This window comes from Anas platyrhynchos, chromosome 22 (assembly GCF_047663525.1).
Source record: "Anas platyrhynchos isolate ZD024472 breed Pekin duck chromosome 22, IASCAAS_PekinDuck_T2T, whole genome shotgun sequence".
Lineage (NCBI taxonomy): Eukaryota > Metazoa > Chordata > Aves > Anseriformes > Anatidae > Anas > Anas platyrhynchos.
The window spans coordinates 1,940,835-1,960,610 of NC_092608.1; the positions used below are offsets into that span (position 1 = coordinate 1,940,835).

A 19,776-nucleotide genomic window follows, 5' to 3' on the forward strand; every position below is an offset into this window, starting at 1 on the left:
TTGCAGACCAGCTCAAGTAAGCCTGTTTTTGGAAATCTAATTCTCTTGTTACAGTTACTTGCAGCAGGGCATTTAAGATCAGGACTTGAGCAAAGAGAACCATGGTCGAAAAGAAAAAGGGACCAGGTACATGTCAGGAAATGATTTATGGTAATAATTGTCAAGAGCAGCAATGCACTGCCAAGATACTTTTTTTCCTGTCTCATGCATGTAAGCCACAAAGGCTGCTCTAGGAGTCACCAGGAGCAGAACTGTGACTCAGACACAGTTACTCCTTTTCTCCGTAACCAACACCCCCCCAAATTTCGGCAGTACTGACATACACAGCATTTAGTAGATAGTACAGGACTGCCATTTCTATTTGCTGTGTCACTAGGACAGGACTGCTGCTAAACCATCAGCATGGCTTCCATGCAAGACTAACGCAGCCAATTTATGTCACAACTGACGCTTTTTTAGAAGAAGGCTGAACTTTACATTTTCAGCTCTTTACCCCATTTGGCTTCTCACTTTGGTCTGGTTTACTTCTGTAAATTACATTCCTCTTTTTCCTAGAAATAAATTACATGAATTGTCCTTCTCCCCAGTTTGCTTTCCTACTTTCCTGAAAACATTGACAGGAGATGGTTCTGGGTGACAGAAGAAGAGTTAGTAAGATCATTATATCTAGTGTCCTCACCCAGAATAGCAGTGTTTGAAGTGAGCAGCTGAACGGATTCATATGGAAGAGATCCATGTCACTACAAAAAGCAAAGAGCTTCATTCCAAACATACTTGTTCTTAACAAGTACATTTCAAATACAGAATTGGGATGGAAAATGAGTTCTGTCCTCTTTCCAACAAAAGGATTTACACAAAAGACTGGAGGTGGCCTTAACTCAGAGAACTTAACTTTCCCTCAGGAGTAGAAAAAGTTATGTTACCTACCCCAGTAAGCACGTGGAGAAGTGAGAACAAGTCTTCTTCCTTGTTCAGTGCAGGAAGATATATGTGAGACTGCACAAATGGACTGTGGCTAAATGGCAACTGGGAAGATGGCTGCATGACGGGTGGTGCTCAGTGCCCACTCACACAACCTCAGCAGAAAGCACTGCGCGTTCAGAGTCATGTCGCTTTATTGGTTACTGAGCCACAATTCAGAGAAGTATTGCCTTGGAGTCACCTTGAGAAACAAGTTCTCTCATTTTTTCTCCTAACATAATTGGTAGGCCACCACCTGCTATATAGATAGTAAAAATAAAAATGTCTCTGTTCGAACTTGGAGCATCTGGGGGAAGGTTTTGCAGTTTCCGTTGACCCAGGTACCGTAACAGAAGCGCACACTCTCACCAGATTAGCCGTCTGCATCGATTCTGTGAGCTGTTGGATGAGAACAGTAAATGGATACACGCCACTTTCTAGACATGTCCTAGCTTGACCTTAACTACTGTATCAGGAACATTCCTGGTCACTCAGTTGGGCCAACGAAGCAGTCTAGAGTTAACCGGGGTTTGTGCCATTTAGCTAACTGCACAGGCCTACAGTGGTACCAGTAAAACACGTCACTAGTAGATGATGTCTCACAAAACGATTCTGGCAGAGAAAACACGAGGAAGAAATCTGGTGCAGGCCAGACGTGAATTGCCTAACAGGGATACCAGCAGCTGGAGGAAGCCTCTGCTTCTAACTCAGGTCTATCTAAGGTTAGATGGCATGAAGAGCTGCATTCATCTGCTGGTATGAAGAGCTGCTGTTGAGGTCTTTTACAGTCCTAATCCAGAGGTATATTATGGGTCAGTCCAATTCAGTACAGAGCAATGCTCTATATCCCACCACTCACTAACCAATGGGAGGTACCTCCAGCATGCCAGCAGGAAAACCTCCAGCTGACAGATCCCAAGCAGCAGCAGAACAGCATCACTGCCACCAGATCTTAGACTGGAAGGCAGCACGCTGCTTCTCCTCATAAATCTGAGGTAATCCTTTACTGGGTCCTGAAGGAAGGAGCTACTTACATTGCTTTGGTATCCTAAGGGCCTCATTGTCAGCTGACATCACTTGGTGCAGAACTCCCCGGAACTGGTAAAGCACTTTCAAACTCTTTTCCTCACCCACGCAGGGGTCGTAGAAACCTGGAAGCCCAACCTTTAAACACAGAAGGATAGACTGAGCATTAGGGAATGGACTTTTGCAGATCTTCAACTGACCAAAACCTTTTACTAGTGACAAAACTAGAAGAACAAAGTTTTGTTGGTAATGAGATGAGAAGCTAAGAAATTACATCCCCAATGGCAAGTTCTAAATGCAGAAAAGATTGAATCAGGGGGTCAGGAAGTTGCTGGTGTGCAGCCCCAGAATCTCTAACACATACTGTTCCACACAGAACACTGAGACACTGTTTCTTTGACATTGGAAATGCTCAGAGAAACGATTTCCTAGAGGTTCATAACGCTTGTACAGAAGTGGCTTCTGTAAATTGACCTAGAGTTACTAGCTTCAAACACACTGGAGAAACTCCCTAGTAGGACAACACACGGTTCAATCAAAATTCTGAGTCACACACTTAAGCGCCTGAGTATATGCTTTGACATTAGAGCTACGTACCTTGGATGCCTCTGTAAGGATGAGCTTAGAGTCCTTCACCAAGCACTGCAGGGGCACAGTCACATCTATTACTTTCACCTTCTCATTCTTCCGGCTGTTGTCATTAACAAACTTCCCATACCAGGCATTCACTACAATCAGACCTGCATTTCATATGAAACCACAGATGTGATGAAAGGCTTGCCACCAACAGCTGTGCAGACACTAATGAAAAAAACATCCAGCATTTTCTATTTTTTTTTTCTTTCAGTGATATTTAAATCCTCCTTGCCTGGCCCCATGTTTCTCAAGACAGAAGCACATTTACACTTGGGTGCTTGTTAGCAGTCTTCAGTGATAGGACAGAATGACATGACTTAAATGTCACCCTGATGTGACAGTCCAAGTGAATGCCACTCAGCCCACTTTGGAAGAGTCTCTTGGAAATTGCTAGCAAACATCAGAACTCATTTCCATTATGATCCAAGAGTAAGCTGTGTAGATTAGAGATCAGTGGAACCCAAACTTTAAACTTTTGCACATTCTTATACATAAACTCTCTTTTGTGCAGAGATGAATACAAACTGTTGTCTACATCCTAGTGATCAATCACGTAATCTGCCCCAGGACAACATTCAGTGCATCCCTAAGCTTTGACACCAGATGCTGAATCACAGTGGGCCTTTCCCAATAGGTGCACAACAGCAATTATACGATGCTTCATGCCTCCCTTAACCACCTCATGTTTGTATTGTTCCTTCCTCTCTCCAACTTTATGGAACAAGGAAGTGGTGTTACAATCTTTACCCATTCTGGCTTCCTCTGCTTCAATTATCCTCCGGACAGACTCTTGCATTAACCGGACCTGTCAAAATAGACAAAAAAGGGATAGAGTAAAAATCAAGCAGTGTCAGGCACTGGGTCCCAAAGGGACAAGCCAAGTAAAAACAGCTTTCTCCAACTAAGAGGACTTAGTTATGGGACAGACTTACTGCAGCTTCTGCCTCCTGCTTCTTCTGAAGGATGTCGCTGGCAGTACTCTCCCTTTGCTTCTCCAGCTCCCTGGCATAAGGAAATCAACATCACATCAGGTGTACACAATGAATGGGATTCAGCCACAAAGTGGCAAATGTCTACTTACCCACCCCAATTACAACTGACCCACAATCTCACTCAAATGAGTTGGGTTTCAAGGTTCTTCCCCACCTTTCAAGATATTTTTGTAGCCTTCCAGAACTCAGTAGTATTGACGATGTAGTGTAACACAGTGCTTCAGCTGGACATTCCAACCTTTGCACCAGACTCCCAGAAGCACTTGAGCAGGACTTCCCAGCTCTGTATTTCAAACACAGTCTTGCTAGCTCACCTCTCCTTTTGTGCCCTGAGGTAGGGTTTGATGATTAGCCTGTGCATGGCAAAGTAGATAACTAGGGGTCCCACAGTGGCATAAAATACAGCACTGGGAAGCAGCTGATCTGTTAGGTGGACAGGGAAGAAGTAGGTCTGGCTAGCCCTGTTCAACCTGCAACAAAAAAAAGAACAGTGACAGGTCAGAAGAAATGCAGAGATTAATGTGCTTTGTTAAATATACTTTGCAGCAGCAACAACCCCCAAAGAAGAGGAGATAGAAATGAACACTGAACACTCACAAATACGAAACAGTTGTAAACCTGAACATGGCAATGGTAAAGCAGTCAGCTAACGCCACCAAGAGCCACTGTCATAAGGTAGATCTCTGTTGTGCTAATACCTGGTAATTCTTAAGTGCTTTATTAATCTTAGGAGAATCTGTTTGGTCATTACTTTAATCAGACAGTGGGACCAACATCATCATGAAGAGAAAAGAAAATGGTAATAGAGAAGTTCTATGTTCACAACCCCAGCATGTGCCTTCAAGGAAGGAGTACACTAATGTTCTTCTGAAGTTTATTGTGACATTTACTTTAGAAAACACTCTTCCTGAGACTGAGATCTTAATGTCTTTATATTTTCTTCATCCTGGCATGCCCTCTGCTGGCAACAGTTAAAAAGTGCACTACAGTTTATAAACCCTTGAGAATTTGGCATTTGTGAACTGCCTTATTAATAGTATAATCATCTATATTAGTTAACGATAATTCACTAATTTGAGTATATACCTATGCACAGTGTTGTATAAATGGAATGCAATTAAATACATTTCTTCTAATAATATTTTTGGAAGTCTTCCATTCACTTACCGTAATGCTCTAAAACTTAACCTTTATTTTCAGAGTATTTTGATGCATGCACGCAACAGTCCCCAAAGAGGTGTTTCAGGCTCAGAGTAGTATGAGCACAGCTTGCATTAGAGGTGAGGGCAGTTGCAACCTTTTAGTGATAATGTCAATATACCTGTATTGCCTTAAGACTGGGACCTTCCCACCTGAATTTCTGAACTAGAATAATGCAGGTTATGGTCAGCCTCTGCAAACAACAGTTATAATCTTGAACTGACTTGATTTTCAAAGACACTCCTTGGGGAACTCCAACACTGACAGTGGCTCCTAAAATGCTGTGTCTGGAGATCTTCCTCTCTGCTCCGTACTCCACTATGGTCCCAAAGAAACCCGCCCTAGAATGGGAGAACCAAAAACTGGTAAGACAGGGAAGACTCTAATTTCTCTTTACTGAATTCTGTTTAGTGTAACTCCCCACCAGGTAAATCATACAGCAGATATATTGTGTGCACCACATGTTGGCTACAGGAAGAATCGCACTGTACCTACAAGATCAGGTTAGCCTTTTCAGCTAAGTAAAGGAGTTAGAAAACTACAAAAACTTCTGACTTTCTTATTGGCAATGATATGGAGGTATCAAACACACAGGTATTTTATGTTCAGCTTATCTCAAGAGACACACAGAACTAAGCCTCCAAGACACTCACTTCAGTCATTTATCCACTATAATTAAAGAAAAGCAGATTCCAAAAGACTACATTCAATTTGTGTGGAACGTGAAGCCCTACAAAAGCAGGAGATAACATCCTTCAAGCCCTGAGCAACGCAAATTTCCTCTTGCACACTTACTTGAGAGAACCTTTCACTCGTGTTTGATCCTCATCCTGAAACTTATGCTGATAACTGACCATCATGAAAGAATGAGGGATTCCCAGCTGAAATACAAAAGGCACAAATTTATGAAAACATACCCTTGGCCACTTTTGAATGTTCCCCCTACATTTCCTGTCTTATCCTTTAAGTGGCACAGAAAACATAGCAATGTCTGCCACTTACTTGTCACAGCCCACAATCTGTGCAGTCTGTGTTGACCATCCTAACCCTAACCTGAGCTGATCCACATCAGATGTCAGGTTGCTGGGTACAAAGTGCTGTGCTCTGTCAAATGCAGCTGGTCAGCTATGTTAAATGTTCTTAAGAGACGGTATCGACTGCTCCTTTACCCTCTATTCCCAAGCCAAAACACTGCTGGAAGAGAAAATCTGAGACACTGTCCCCTGCACACAGCAGCAGGACTCTCACCTGTAACGCCACTGTGAAATGGCTGGTCTTTGTATCCCGGACGATGCTTGTGTTCATGGCTGACTGGATGCCCCACCGCCACTGTAAGTATCCCATTGTGTTCTTATCAAGGTTGCGGGCTAGAACTGTGGTGAGGCCTGGGCGGATCCCACGGGATGAAAACTGCAGAGCACAGTTTGTAGTGATAAAACTAGAAGGAATGAGAAAAGCCTCATCAGGCTCTCCAGAAGGTCTCAAACTCTCTCTTGCACGTGAGCCTCGCTGGATGTGCAGAGACTGTCTTGCAGAAAGCATGACCCCCGAGGGTTTCAGGAAAAACTCCAAATAATTTATATTGTACTGGCCACCACTGTACCTCCCCAGAAGTGTATGCTCATGCCCTAGTTTACTGGTCTGTGCCATAGCACTGCGATCCACACAGCAAGCTCCCTTCCAATCTTTGCCCTTCTGCCCTAGGCAGAAAAAAATCTGGTCATCTGCTTAGAACTGCTTTCCTACAAAACTAGCTTAAGAAATGGTTGCTTTTTACTGATCTGCTATGATCCAGAAGTTGTTTCTGTTTTAAGAAGTGAGAAACATACCATCTTCTGGTCAGTAGGTAGCCCTTAATATCAGTAAAGCTTCATGGAAAAGAAACCCTATAGTTCCTCCTGAAGTAGGAAAACAGTACAGTAACAGTAGTCTCTTAAAATGTAGCATTTTCACAAGAGGCTTAATAATACTTTGTAAAGACTAAAAGCTTCTCAGTATCTGCGCTAAATACAAATTTCCTACCATGAAGATGATGTTGTATCTTTAAACTAATCATAAGACGTGTTTACTCGAACAGTGCAATACAGATTTATATACAAAGAGCCTCTACTATTAGTCCTCTATTGATCTAAGAACATGTACACATTTTTCTGGCTGCCTACAGCGACATCAGCTCTCCATTTTAGAACAAGCTTCTATTGATCTCTTTGTGAGATCATGTCTCGAGTATCATGATTTCATGACAAGATCAAATACAAATTAACGAAGTAGAACAAAAACCCTCCTTAAAATAGAAGCATTAAAATAGAGGACGCTAACACACAAAAATACAGGCGTTTTGACTGGCACTAAAACACTAACTAAAGTCTTAAGAAGAAAGACATTATTTTGTAGGACAGAAAACAAGTCTAGAATTAACATGAAAATGAATTCAAGCTGTTTGCTTCCTTAGTGTGAAATATGAACCACTAAACCATTTTTGCAATATTTACCATCTTGGTGTAAGATTACGGAATATCTTCAGACCGAAGAGAGGTCCCTGAAGGTCTCCTGCTCCGAACTCCAACTGTTATAAAGGCACAATGCCAAATAGTTAGAAGAAAACATCTTTTGCAAGTGACAAAGTACGTCACAAGCATCATTTACACCACAGGTATTTTACACATTTCTGAATATTTACTGCATATTTTAGCATCCTCTCTTTCCTGCTAGCTTTGCATTTAGAGCGAGAAGTGTCTCATTGAGTGGTGTCACGAGTAAAACAAAGCCGTTTTTGTAGCCCTACATGCTAACTAGCACCTGGCTCTGGCTGCTCCAGCAAAAACAGAGAAAACACCACCACCATAGCCCTCCAGTGGCAAATCATGAAGCCAGGCTGGTGCACTCTGAGTGTAAGAGTCCTTGTCTTTAATGTTCACCACTTTGATGCAGATGGCCTTGCAGATAACTGGAGAAGAACGGTTAGGACAGCCTCACAGTAACTGTTGTCAGCAGTTCTGCTGCTGCACAGTCTCAGTGTCTGCAAAATGCGCCTGCTGTTTCAGACAATAGTCTGGGTGATTTCCAGGGCTGCTATTCAATGTTTATTTGGTGCTGTCCATTCTCATTAACAGAGGCAGTTCTTTGACCTGACACCTCCCTCGACAATCCTGCAGAAACAGTTCCTACTACATCTGCATCTCCCAAGTAGATTTGTTATATGGGTCTTTTTTTTTTTTTTTTTTTGACTTTTTCAGTTATCTGACTCTTGACTGTATCTACAAGCTCCTATGTTATTAACATCAGAAAAGCCCAATATAAATCAAATGCCTCCAGTCCATGAATTTCCAAATAAGTGGAAAATTCCCATTTCTCACACACTGAGGAAACAGGTTAACAGCAGCTGATGCACAAAAAGGACTTGCAGAAAGCAGATACCTGCCAGCCACAACAGCAACACCACAAAGCATCTCCAATAAAGACATCAGTCTCATGCAACAGAGCTTGTGCTCGTATAAAAGGAGTCACCACAGGTGATTACCTGGGACCTTTTAGCTACTTCGATCATACCTGCCTGCAAGTTAAACTATTTCCCCCCATAGATACAAAAATGCATAACATCGAGTGCTCTTACCTCTCCCCATCCCTTGGCAGATGTCACCCGTCTAAGAGCAAGATTAATTGATCCACCTCCATTCCCATTCTGGGTAGAGAGGTTACCAGACAGTATTGCTGTGTCCGTGGCAGTTAGTGGTGCCTGAAAAAATTAATGTATTGTTACCAACATGATCCTATTTCACACATTTAATGCATACTCTGCAAAGACATGATCAAACCTGCAGGTGAGTGCAGACTGTAAGCACAGAGACAGGTAACACTACAACCGAAACCTTGTCATCCACTACGTCCAGGTGTTCGAACCAGACACAGCCACACTTGCTCTAAATTTTGTAGTCAGAATGCACCAAAGCCAGATCATTCTTACAGTATCAGGTGCTCGTGACACTAACGTACCACCTTGTAGTCCTGACCTTATTTGCAATCCCTTTTAATCTTGCTAGCAGACTAAATTTCTTCAACCCTTTGTAACTGAGTATACACATTTTCCCTTCTTTTTCTTACCTGTATCCTCAAATTCGGATGATGTGTGTGTTGTGGTTTAATCAGGTCGGTGTGCTTTTACATACTGAATGCTCCGTGTTTAGAGAAAACTACATACCTGTTTTTAATCACAATTCAGCCTCCCTGCTAGCAGGAAAGTAGGACCACTACAGTGTGCAAATCAGTCCCTACCTATAAGACATGCAGTCTTATAGGAACTGAGCCTCCCACCCACACCATTTAATCACGTCCTCCCATGAAGAACGATAAGAACCCCCCTGAGCAGTGTTTCACTTTCTGCTGGCTTGCATTGCCTCGTTATCTCAGGCCCTGACCCACACCAGACGCAATGCCTGCCTGTCCTCCTTACCTCGATGGACTGGGATATGTGCATTTTGTTTATTTCAATCTGGGGAAAGCTGCTCCCTTGCACATCTTCATATTCTTCATCATAACGATCAAAGAGGTCAGTGGCATCTATTCCAACACTAATAGTTCCCTAAGGAACAAGTGAAACAAGTACCTATTATTAACAAACATCCAACATATCCAGGCCAACTGGCTAAAATATCTTTATAGGCAACTAGTTTAAAGATTTTTTTTTGCTTTTTCATGTTTTATAATTACATTTTCCACTCTAAAATGCATTTCATACACATTCAAGACAAACAAAAATGTTTGCAGTATTCTAAAACAGCAATATAAATCATAAAATAAACTGGATAAAAGACAAGTTTTTTTTATTTTTCAGGAGGAATGAAAGCAACCTGTAGCATTAGTGGAATTTTTTTCTGTTGTTAAATGTAACAGAAGTAGGTAGAACATTTTCATGCAGAGGGTATCTCTTTCCCCCACCACTGACCCTCCTCCACCAATTTGTCAATATTTTAAAGTGGAATCAATATACTTCAGAAATGAATCTTCTTCAATGGAACTTGGCCAGAAATTCTCTAAATGCTTTCTTCTTATGAATTATCTCAAAAAACTTTGCATTGTTCACTTGTAATTGAGCTTGTCAGTCAACATTTCATTTTCTTTTCCCTAGCTTATATCTCATAATCAGAAGAAAAGCTTGACAGACTTTTAGCAAGTGGTAAATATTTCCTTTCTCAGGCCACAGAAATAGTGCCTTAAGCTTATTCCTGCAAAAACTAGGCCACAGCTAGATAGTCTGTCTACCTGCTGCTGTGTTCAATCATACTAACTGCAAGAATGGCTTTATTTGAAAAGGGCATGATTAGATCCTTGTCTGGGTCATATAATTTCAAGAGGCTTTTGAAAACTTCCCTATAGATCAATTAAACAGCATTACAGCTCGTATAAAATGTACCAGTTGCAAAAAAAAAACCCAAACCCTATGCACAAGCATAGAATTAACTGAGCAATTTGTATGAACAACCCTCAGTAACTGGGTAGGTACAAAAAACATTCACACAGAGTCTAAGTATGGACAGAATAAATTCTTATTTCAATCTGACTGAGAATTTTTCCACGCTCACTGCATTCTAATAAAATCCTGAACCTTAAAAAAATGAAGAATTGCAGAGCTTGACAGGACTCAGAACTTCTGTTTGGTTTGGCTCCCAACTATTTATTTACTGTGGAGATTCCTGATCTCTTCTCAATGTTTATTTTCTGATTGCTTGCACAGAAAAAAATAATTATAAATATTAACATAGAAAGTGCAATTATTTTCAGGAGAAATCTGGAATAAGAGCTGCACCCCATTTTTATTTTTATTTTTTACAATTTATTCTAGAAAGGCTGTTGAATTTCAAATCAATTACGCTTATCTTTCTGTTTGTGGTGATACAAATGACAAGGTCCTGCCCTTTATGCAGAATACTACTTTTCAGGCATGAGCTGCAAAGTCACCTTCAAGGGATCTGCTCTCCAAACACTACAACTTCTTCAGTTTCATGCCTCTCATATGTTGTGTTGTTCCTTGAAACAAGGCCAAAGTAACAGTGAAGCAAGGCAAAACTGCCAACTGCCTAGGAAGCTGTGCAGCCCTGTGCTGCTGCTCCAACCGTCTGGAAAGCAACTGAGGAAAATAGCCAAAGAGAAACAAAGAGTGCCAACTTCACTCAATGAAATTCCAATAAATGCACTCCAGAGTGACTGCTCAAACACGTTTAAGTAAAGGTGAACTTTTATTTTAACAAAGCAGAGAACTACTGCTGTTTTTTTCGGATGCTATTCATTTCAAAGAAGTATAAAACCCAAGATCTTCATAGCAGATGCAGGACAGAAAGGTTTTCCACTTGGAGTGCCACATTCAGTGAAGAACCTCTGCCAGACTGCAACTTTAAATTCCAAGGTAAATGTTTTTAAACAAAGGTTATCAAACTAAGTAGCAAGCATGTTGAATTTGAGTGGCAAAAAGAAAATTAAAAGATATATATTTTCAACTCAGATCAGAATATAAGCAGCAGTAAAGATTTCTTAAGTATTTGCACTAAAGAAATGAAAAATATTTTTATAGCTATCTGTTTAATTGTACTGCAATACTTGTACTCTGTTAGTATGTACAAAGTTGTAAACATTCCTGACATTCATTGCACCTAATTTCTTTCAATCATACTCAAAATTTTATGATTTCTGTTTTCACACCTATGAATTTTAAAACAAGTATTCCTTTCAATGAAAATGAAGAAGTCAAAAGGAAAACATCTGGACCTATTCATGGAAATCTCCAAGATTCATTCAGAGGAAAGGAGCATCTCGGTTTCCTCCTTTGTGGCGTCCCTCCCTCAGCCTCAGCAGAACCTCTATTTAGTTTCTTTTTGCTGAAGTGAGCAGCGAACTCCATGCAGGTATTTTACCTCCTGCCAAGCAGGTGAAGTCACCCTCAGAGACCTATAGGTCCTGGCAAGGAAACTGGCTCACACACAAGTACAGGAAAAGCAGCAGATGGTAGTGTTAAAAATATTCCCTGAGAACGACAGCACCCCCTATGCCACCGGATAATAGAGAGGGGAGTGCTGCTACTCGCAATTCCCCATCAGCCACCTGCTCAGACCATTGGAAAAGGAAAAACACTCCCCAAAGTACGAACAGCAGGGAAAAGCTGTAAAGCTCTGCTCAGAAGTTGGCTGTGCAGGCTCAGCAACATGCTGCAAAGTACACCAGCTCAGCAGGGTGGGAAGTCGGTAACAGCACTACAGAACCATCCTAAGTGTTATCTGGCATCACCTTTTAAAATCACCTTTATTTAACATTCCTGCAAATATGAAACAATCACTATTGATGAAATTACGAGACATGCCAGAGAGGAATATCCTCCATCCTCATCTTTTTCCAAATGGATTTGCCTTCTGAAAGGTGACATATGGAAGCGAGGCTAAGCCTTGAGGGACCTACACTTCTTAAATGTTGACCTTCCACAGCAGGAAAATAATGGGATTTAGTTTCTCCGAACAGGAAGCTGTTCTTCTCAAATCAAATAGTGAACTTTTCAACCGTTCTGCATGTCTTTGAAAGTGAAAACAAAACTCTAAAAGCAAATAATAGATTCAAATCAAAACCTGCCACATTGCCTACATCTGGTTATTGCTCAACATTTCTGGTTAAAATGCTTTATTTTGCTGGTGCCATTTTATAGAACTAACAAAATGTTGGAAATTTAAAAAAAATCTCGTGCTCATGTATGAAATGATCACAGCTGTGCCACTAATTCCACAGGAACACTGCCTGGAGAGACATTTCTATAGGATGCCAATCAGCAATTGCTGTAAACACCCAGATGGCTAATTTTATCACAGGACACAGAGGCTGAGGCTTACAACCCAGCTCTGCTTTTTACTGCTCACAGCCACGGCAAAATGCCCAGATAAAATGTCAAATTCCTGAAGTCACAGGGTTATGTGGAGATTACCATGCTCTCTCTGCCAGTATCTTTCTGACCCCAACCACCCTCATCTCCGACAGAGACATTTTGACTTGCCCCATTTTGTGGCATCCAGAAGTCTCTTCCTGCCTGGAATAATGTTGTCAAGTCATATTTACATATCACCTGCTGCTTATTTACCCTTCCAGTACAAGCAAGTTCTTAATATCTGTACATTAATCACAACAGCTGGGAGATCCATATTAATCAATTTGACTCTGGAGATACCCATTTTTCTATCAAGAATATAAGCATTTATAAATAAAACAAATTCTGCTATCTCATAAGTTATTCTTCTGAGACAGAGAAAGTTTCTTTGTCTATATAAATATCTGCAGTTACCTCAGGGTGGAGAGAGGAAAACTAAGGCTCCCCACCATATTTCTATCCTACATGAAAGAAACAGATTTCTAACAGGGGGTTCAAAAATAAGCAATAAAATCATTCCTGATAGTTTAAGGAGAAAAGAGGTGGGGAGGAGAGAGGGAGAAAAAAAAAAAAGCTAACTGGCAGACTAAAGTCTAAATACACTAGGTGAATGTAGATGCAACTCTCAGATAATGTTATTCACTGCCTGAAAACCCAAGACTTTCCTGATTCTTTGAAACCTCACTCACTGGGAATCCTGACAAAACCTGGGTTTGCCTACCTATTTATCAAGCCAAGAGCCTGCAAGGCCATTACTATGCTAAACTATTGGAGTACTCAAGTCCCGGCAGGTGACAGGAAGCAGCGGTTAGTCATCATTTCCATATTTCCCTGCCATTCCAATGCTACCACAAGCAGATCATCCTCATCACAGGATTCTTGATCATCCCTAAACAGCCAAGACTCAGCTGTGAGGTGGGTCATTTAGGGTCACTTTATTGCTGCTTAAATGGACTGAGAGATGAGAATGGAATATTCAATGATTCTCCTTGTAAAAGCGTAATAAAACTATCTTAAAACAGGCATTAACTGAAACTGGCAAGATCCCAACCCTGCTCAGGTTGATTTTGCTCACTGTGCTGCAAGTGCTCACAGTGAGCAGGAGGAGTTCCACTACCCATCTGGTTTGGTAGCTGCCTCGTATTTTTTGTTGGTTTCAAGGCTGCATTTGAATATTTGCCCACATTGTTGTGACACTACAGCAGTGTTGAAGAGAAAAAACTATCAGGTAACTGCAGGGTTTCATTTTGGATATTTGGAAAGAATTCATAAAAATTTCAGTGTTGGGAATGTTTTCTTAAAATTGCTGAAAGAGATATTTTACTCTGAAATTTATCAACAGAAAAAAAAGTAAGGAGAAATATTGTTCAAAGATCTTTTTCCCCACATTTTCCAAAGAAATCACACATTCAAAAAAGGAAAAGTAATGCTCTAAGTGTGGATACCAAAGGGGAAATTTACCATAGCCCTTCACTGAAACTCATCACCCTTGCATATTTCTAAAGATTTAAGGATTCACTGTTGAGACTGGGATGAAGTCTGCTTACCTTTGGATTCGTTCGCTGCTGTAGTCTTCTCTCTTCCCTCTCTCTCTGCAAACGCTCAAATTCCTCTCTGATTTCAGCTGGAGTTCTCTTCCTTTCCACAACCTGTTTAAAAAGATTTTGAATACACAAAAGATTACCAGAGAGAGAATGTCCAGGGCATTTCTGCTGGTGGAAATGAGGTCCATTGACCTGGGTACGCTCTAATACTTTGTCCCTGATGCTGCTGTAAGCCACTCTGCATGAGTTTTAATAATAGAGTTTGGAACCAAACACCTGGTCCAGATCGAATGGCAAGCAAGAGAGTAAAACACATGCTTTGAGAGAAGTGAAATGGTCTTGTTCTCATCTACTCTCTTGAAAAAAATAGGGCAAGAAGGTTTCAGACCACAGGTAGAAGACAGCTCAAAATGTCTGTTATATGCTGCCATTGCTACACATGACTTGCTACTAACCCCAAACTTGATCTTGGTACTGACTTGACACAATATAATATGATTTTGCAGCAAGCAGTATAATTTAATTGACTAAGACTGACAGAGGGGACTTAACAGGAAAGCCAGGAACAGATAAGCTCTTTTTCATAGCACTCTATAGCTGTTCCCTCCCCCTCCCTCTCAGCAAGACAGGGAAAAAAAAAAAAATCAAACCCACAGGCTAACTGGTATGGAAAAAAAAGTTTCAGATGAGAAAGACAAGCCTAGATGGACAATACTGATGCATTTGTCTCAGACAAAGATGTTGCCTGTCATGGTAATATCCTATTAGAGAACTCAATGTCAGGTTTATTGTTCTCTTGTCAAGTAAAAAAAAGCAAGTATTTTTTGAAAACCCATCATGGTGTTCCAGGGAGGGAGCAGGGAGAAAAAGAGAAAGAAAATTAAACAAGAATGCCTTCTAGCAGACAGGCATTTTTTAACATCGAGGTGTCAGTGCAGCTCCATATTAACAAGAATTTCAGATAAACCTAGGTTTAGTCAATTCCACTGGCCGTAAAGTGCTAAATTTCTCTCACCTCCCATCCTTCCATCTCCAGTCCTCTCCTCCCATATATGTCATAGATGGCTCTGGTCTGTGGATCGCTAAGCACTGCAAATTAAAATCAAAAGAGGCAAGAACTCAGTATTTTTCCACAGTATTTTTCCAACAGGGTTCTGAGGCAAGTCAGGCATTGGAGCAGGTTGCCCAGGGAAGTGGTGGAGTCACCACCCCTGGAGGCGTTTAAGGCTGGATGTTGATTAGGGACATGGTTTAGTGGGCAATATTGGTGGCAGGGGGACACTTGGAGTAGGTGATCTTAGAGGACTTTTCCAACCTTAATGATTCTATGATCTCGTTCATCGCAGAATTTATACTGCATTGCTCCTCTGATTTACAGGAGAGGAACAGGGAATAAAAAATTACCAAGTATCAGGAAATGTTATTACTATTTTGTAATAATATTTGTTTGTGTTCCAGAAAACCCCTGACCTTCATAAGCTTGGTGGACAAGGTTAAACAGCCGCTCAGCTTGTGTTTTCAGCTCTGGGTCTCTGTGCTTGTCTGGATGATAAAGCATACACAAACGGCGGTAGGCAGCTTTTAGTTCTTCCTGAGAGGCCTGCAAAAAGCAATAAAAATGAATTTAGACACAACCAAGGCTAATTAAAAAAGACCTTTCTCAAAACCAGCCTTAGAAGTCCAACAGCTATTATGATCTGTTACTTTTGCTTACACAAGATCTAGAATGGACCTCTCTTTCAGTGTAGGACACACCGTTTACTTAAGTTAACAAAATGTTCAGTATTTTCCAAGCTATTTATAACACGACAAGTAACAGCAGCAGCTCATCAAGGTACACCTAGGTTAAAAAAAAAAACGTTAGGTAAAAACCAAACAAACAAATTCAAAACGAAATCTGTGTTCATATGCTGTTTTTACTACAATTAATTGGGGAGACTGCTATCTCCCCAATTCAGTTCAGAAGAGAAGAAAAACAAAGTCACCTCAAAGTCAAACTCATCTTGGTCACTTCAATACAGAGCTTTACATCAAATTATACTTCTATTTTAATCCTCAACTTTCAAGCATATCTAACTATTGAAAAACACAGCAACTATCAAAAAACGTTGACTTTGCACATCTGTAAAGAAAATTAAAACTGTAATATTATATTATTCCCATCACTGCTATGCTCCCTGGCATTTCCTTTCCTATACAGCAAGGACACTTGCTGTGCTGTGAGAATGGCAGGCACATCACGTCCCCTCAAAAATTCACTCACCTGCCATAGATGGATGAACAGAAGACCAGTAAGTCACTAAATGCATCAAGAAAAAAAAATGTGCTCACAACTACTCTGGAATTTTAGATGGCATCTGGCCTCATTCCAAAGACATTTGGTGAATAGAGATTTTGGATGGCTCTGTCAGAATCAATGGAATAATAAAACATGCCTTCCTTTATCATCTCCCAGAAGACAATCTCAGAGCAGGGTTGTTTTTTTGTTTTTTTTTTTTTTGACTCTAGAAAGTCCTGGTAGCTTCCCCTTTCTCACCTAGTTCCTTGTATTTCAGCCACTATCTATTCCTTGAAAGCTGATTAACACACATTTAGAGATGTAGTTACCAAAATCAACTGGAACTTCCCTGAAAGGCCCGGTTAGCAAATGCAGCTCCCAGGACGTCAGAGAGGTTCGTGCTGGCCAGCTAGGAAACCGTCCATGCAAGAATCGATTCCTGGGGCACTTACTGCAGAGAAGCAGAAAGCAGAGTACCACTTCTCTACACCAGGGGAAACATTCAGAGCAAAAAAACTGGAACAGCATCGCTGTTATTTGCTGGCCTCCTTCAACCAAACGCAATCAGCCTTTTATTACAGTGAGGGATTGTAATGGGTAGGAATACAACATAGCAAGTGATAAAGGGGCACCAAGACAATGTCTTCTGATATCTTCTGATAACAGATTTTAAAGACACAAGTTCCACCTACTCCTAATGTTCTGTGACTGAAGCTTTCCCAGTTTCCTAGCTTTCCCTTTGGAACCAAAGGCTATGAAGGTTTGTTTCCTGCAGTACTGTCTTCTTCTGACTCGCGGTGAGGAGAGTGAGGATTTCCATCTGAGGAAATGCATTCACCTGCATACCAGAACTACAAGTCCATTCAGTTTTTAGGACACCTCAGAATAGATGATTTCTTTGCACATTTGTACTACTTAATGTTATTTTTTTCTAAATGATATAGCAAAAGTAAACCTGCTGAATTTGCCAGTCCCAAGACAGTCAGGTAGCTACAGCCCAGCTACCTTCTTTTTACTACCTTGTTCTTTCTTGGACATTGAATTTAAACTAGATTGAAAAGGTAGGGGAATATAAAGCTCTCAAATGACATTCATTAATCAAATTAATGATAAATGGCTTAATGTGCTATTGATTATATAATAGAAATGAGCAGTTTCATTCTTCATAAATGCCATGTTCAATAAAACGTTAGATTGGGCCTTTCATCATCGCAGAATAGATTGGGTCATTGGTTCAATATTTCATGAGCGACAAGCTCTCAGAAACCACTAAAAGAAATACTGACATCGTTTCAAGTTGCAATGAAACGCATAAGTCAGTAATAATCATATGCAACTTACATTTTTAATTTTGCCTGGAATTTTGGTAATAAAAGACGCACCATTTCCCTGCCTGGGGCTTAAACAACTTCACTCCGTGTTTAAGGCACGCCACCACATTTTTACTGGACTGAAATTCATGAAAGATTAACCACACACACAGCAGAACATTGCCGCTCAGCAGGGTTACTCTCCTTCCCGCAGCTGCGAAGTTCCCTGGTTAACTCTGCCGTTAAGCTTGGCTGTCCCACCACGCAAATTCACTCAGCAGACAAGAACCACAGAATGGCCTGGGTTGAAAAGGACCCTAAAGGTCAGTGCACACCAACGCTACGCAGGATAGCACTACGGAATTTAATTATCCAGGGGTAATGAACAACCCAAGTACTACCCTCACGTGGAATTACTCCTTCAAAGACCATTCTTACTCGGTTTGCAGCTCCCTGTTGTACCAAACCTGCATTTTCTGGCATCTGTCGAAGAGCTTAAAGTCTAGCTCAGTTAATTATTAAGCCCTCGCTGTTACCCTCCCTGGCAGCCACAGCGTCCGCGTGCTTCCCGTCTTATCCTCAGCCTTTCTATCTGCGCGTCGGTGACATTTGGGAGCGTGGATTACAAACCCTGTCGAGCGATGTAAAAACACAACCCGCAGATTTTAACAAGAGCCTCACAGAAACCCTCCAAAAAAAGGATGCATCGAGTAACACAAGTCTGGACTTAGAAAAACCAACTGAGGCGTACAGATCCCTTGGATTTGGGCAAAAAAATATGATTCTGACGTGGAAACGGGCTCCACGCCCGTGTCGGCGGCGATGCCCCCAGCTCAGCCTCCTGCCCCGAGCTCACCCCGCGCCAGGCCGCAGCCGGTGCCGGTGCCACCCTGAGGAGCCCGAGCGGAGCCCCAGGGGCACCGAGCGGCTCCGGGCAGCGCCCCCGGGGCCCCCACCCCGCTCCCGGGACGCGAGGCCGCGCTCCCTCAGCGCCCCCTCAGCGCCTCCCCCCCGCCTCGCCGCGGCCTCGCGCCCCGCGGAGGACGCGCACGGGAGGCCGAGCCCCGACCCCGCCGCCCTTCCCGCGCCGCCCGCGGCCCTCCCCGCCCCGCCGCCGCCGCCCACCTCGCGCCGCACGTTGAGCAGCGCGTAGTAGTCCTCGTTGTCCGGCGCCTCCTCCGCCAAGGCCGCCGCCATCTTGCCGACCTCTCACCCCGCCGCCACCGCCGGCCGCGGCCCCGCCCCCACAGCGCCCCCCGGCGGTGCGGAGGGGGAGGCACCGAGCCCCCCCCCACACCCCCCCCGGTACCCCGTGGCCGCGCATACGCACGGGGGGAGGCGGGCGGACCGGGCTGAGTGCGCAGGCGCGGCCAAGCCCCGCCCCGGGGAGCCGTGAGGCGCGGCGGGCGGCGGCGGGCGCGGGCTCCGCGGTGAGTTCTCGGCTCCCTCCCGGTCCCGGTCCCGGTCCCGGTCCCGGTCCCGTCCTCGCGCTCCGAGCCGCGTGGCACAGCCCGCGCAGCCCCACCCGTGAGGCGTTTCCCCCCCCCCGCGGTCGCTCCGTGCTCACGGTACCGCCGGGCCGGGCCCGCTCCGCTCCCCTCCCCTCAGCAGCCCCGTGAGGACCCCGTGAGGCCGCCGCGGGGCCGCTCCCCCGCCGCCTTCTCCCTGCCCCGTGGGTGTTTCGGCGGCACCGGAGCCTCTTCACGGCCCTCCGTGGCCTGTGGGGCTGCCCTGGCTGGCGGCGGGGCCGTGCCGGGCCGTACCGGGCCGTGCCGCCCTCCCGGGAGCCGAGGGCTTCGGTACCGGGCCCGCCGCCGGGGGGCAGCCGCGCGGTGTTGCCGGCTGGAAGCGGGCAGCGACCCCCGGGCACGGGGAGGGCAGCGCCTCGCGGGGTGCCCTGCGCCGGGCCCCGCTGGGAGGCACCGCCGGGGAC

At 43.4% G+C, this 19,776-nt stretch overlaps 2 protein-coding genes across 6 annotated transcripts in view; one reads left to right on the forward strand and one right to left on the reverse strand.

Moving 5' to 3' along the window:
* Positions 1-1,097: 1,097 nt before the first annotated feature.
* On the reverse strand, positions 1,098-19,125 carry DNAJC11 (DnaJ heat shock protein family (Hsp40) member C11). Its single transcript, XM_027443385.3, has 16 exons — positions 18,969-19,125; positions 15,726-15,855; positions 15,271-15,344; positions 14,259-14,360; positions 9,265-9,393; positions 8,428-8,550; positions 7,307-7,380; positions 6,063-6,252; positions 5,610-5,695; positions 5,039-5,155; positions 3,929-4,084; positions 3,555-3,624; positions 3,370-3,427; positions 2,584-2,726; positions 1,995-2,124; positions 1,098-1,359 (listed from the first exon to the last, which is right to left on the reverse strand). The coding sequence occupies exons 1-16, from the start codon at positions 19,038-19,040 to the stop codon at positions 1,334-1,336; spliced, it is 1,680 nt and encodes a 559-aa protein (XP_027299186.1). The 5' UTR covers positions 19,041-19,125; the 3' UTR covers positions 1,098-1,333.
* Positions 19,126-19,133: 8 nt separating this feature from the next.
* CAMTA1 (calmodulin binding transcription activator 1) overlaps positions 19,134-19,776 on the forward strand; it is a 323,948-nt gene continuing 323,305 nt past the window's right edge. For all 5 annotated transcript variants that reach the window (XM_038166526.2, XM_038166525.2, XM_038166524.2 and 2 more), the window contains exon 1: positions 19,134-19,273. The gene's annotated coding sequence lies outside the window, so the exon portion shown is untranslated. The remainder of the gene's footprint in view (positions 19,274-19,776) is intronic.

Coding starts and splice junctions, on each gene's coding strand:
- DNAJC11 (XM_027443385.3), bottom strand. CDS start 19,040: ATGGCGGCGGCCTTGGCGGAGGAGGCGCCGGACAACGAGGACTACTAC. Junction 6,253..7,306: donor CGTAATCTTACACCAAGATG/GTAAATATTGCA, acceptor CATTCCTTCTAG/TTTTATCACTACAAACTGTG. Junction 5,156..5,609: donor CGAGTGAAAGGTTCTCTCAA/GTAAGTGTGCAA, acceptor CTCCCATTCTAG/GGCGGGTTTCTTTGGGACCA.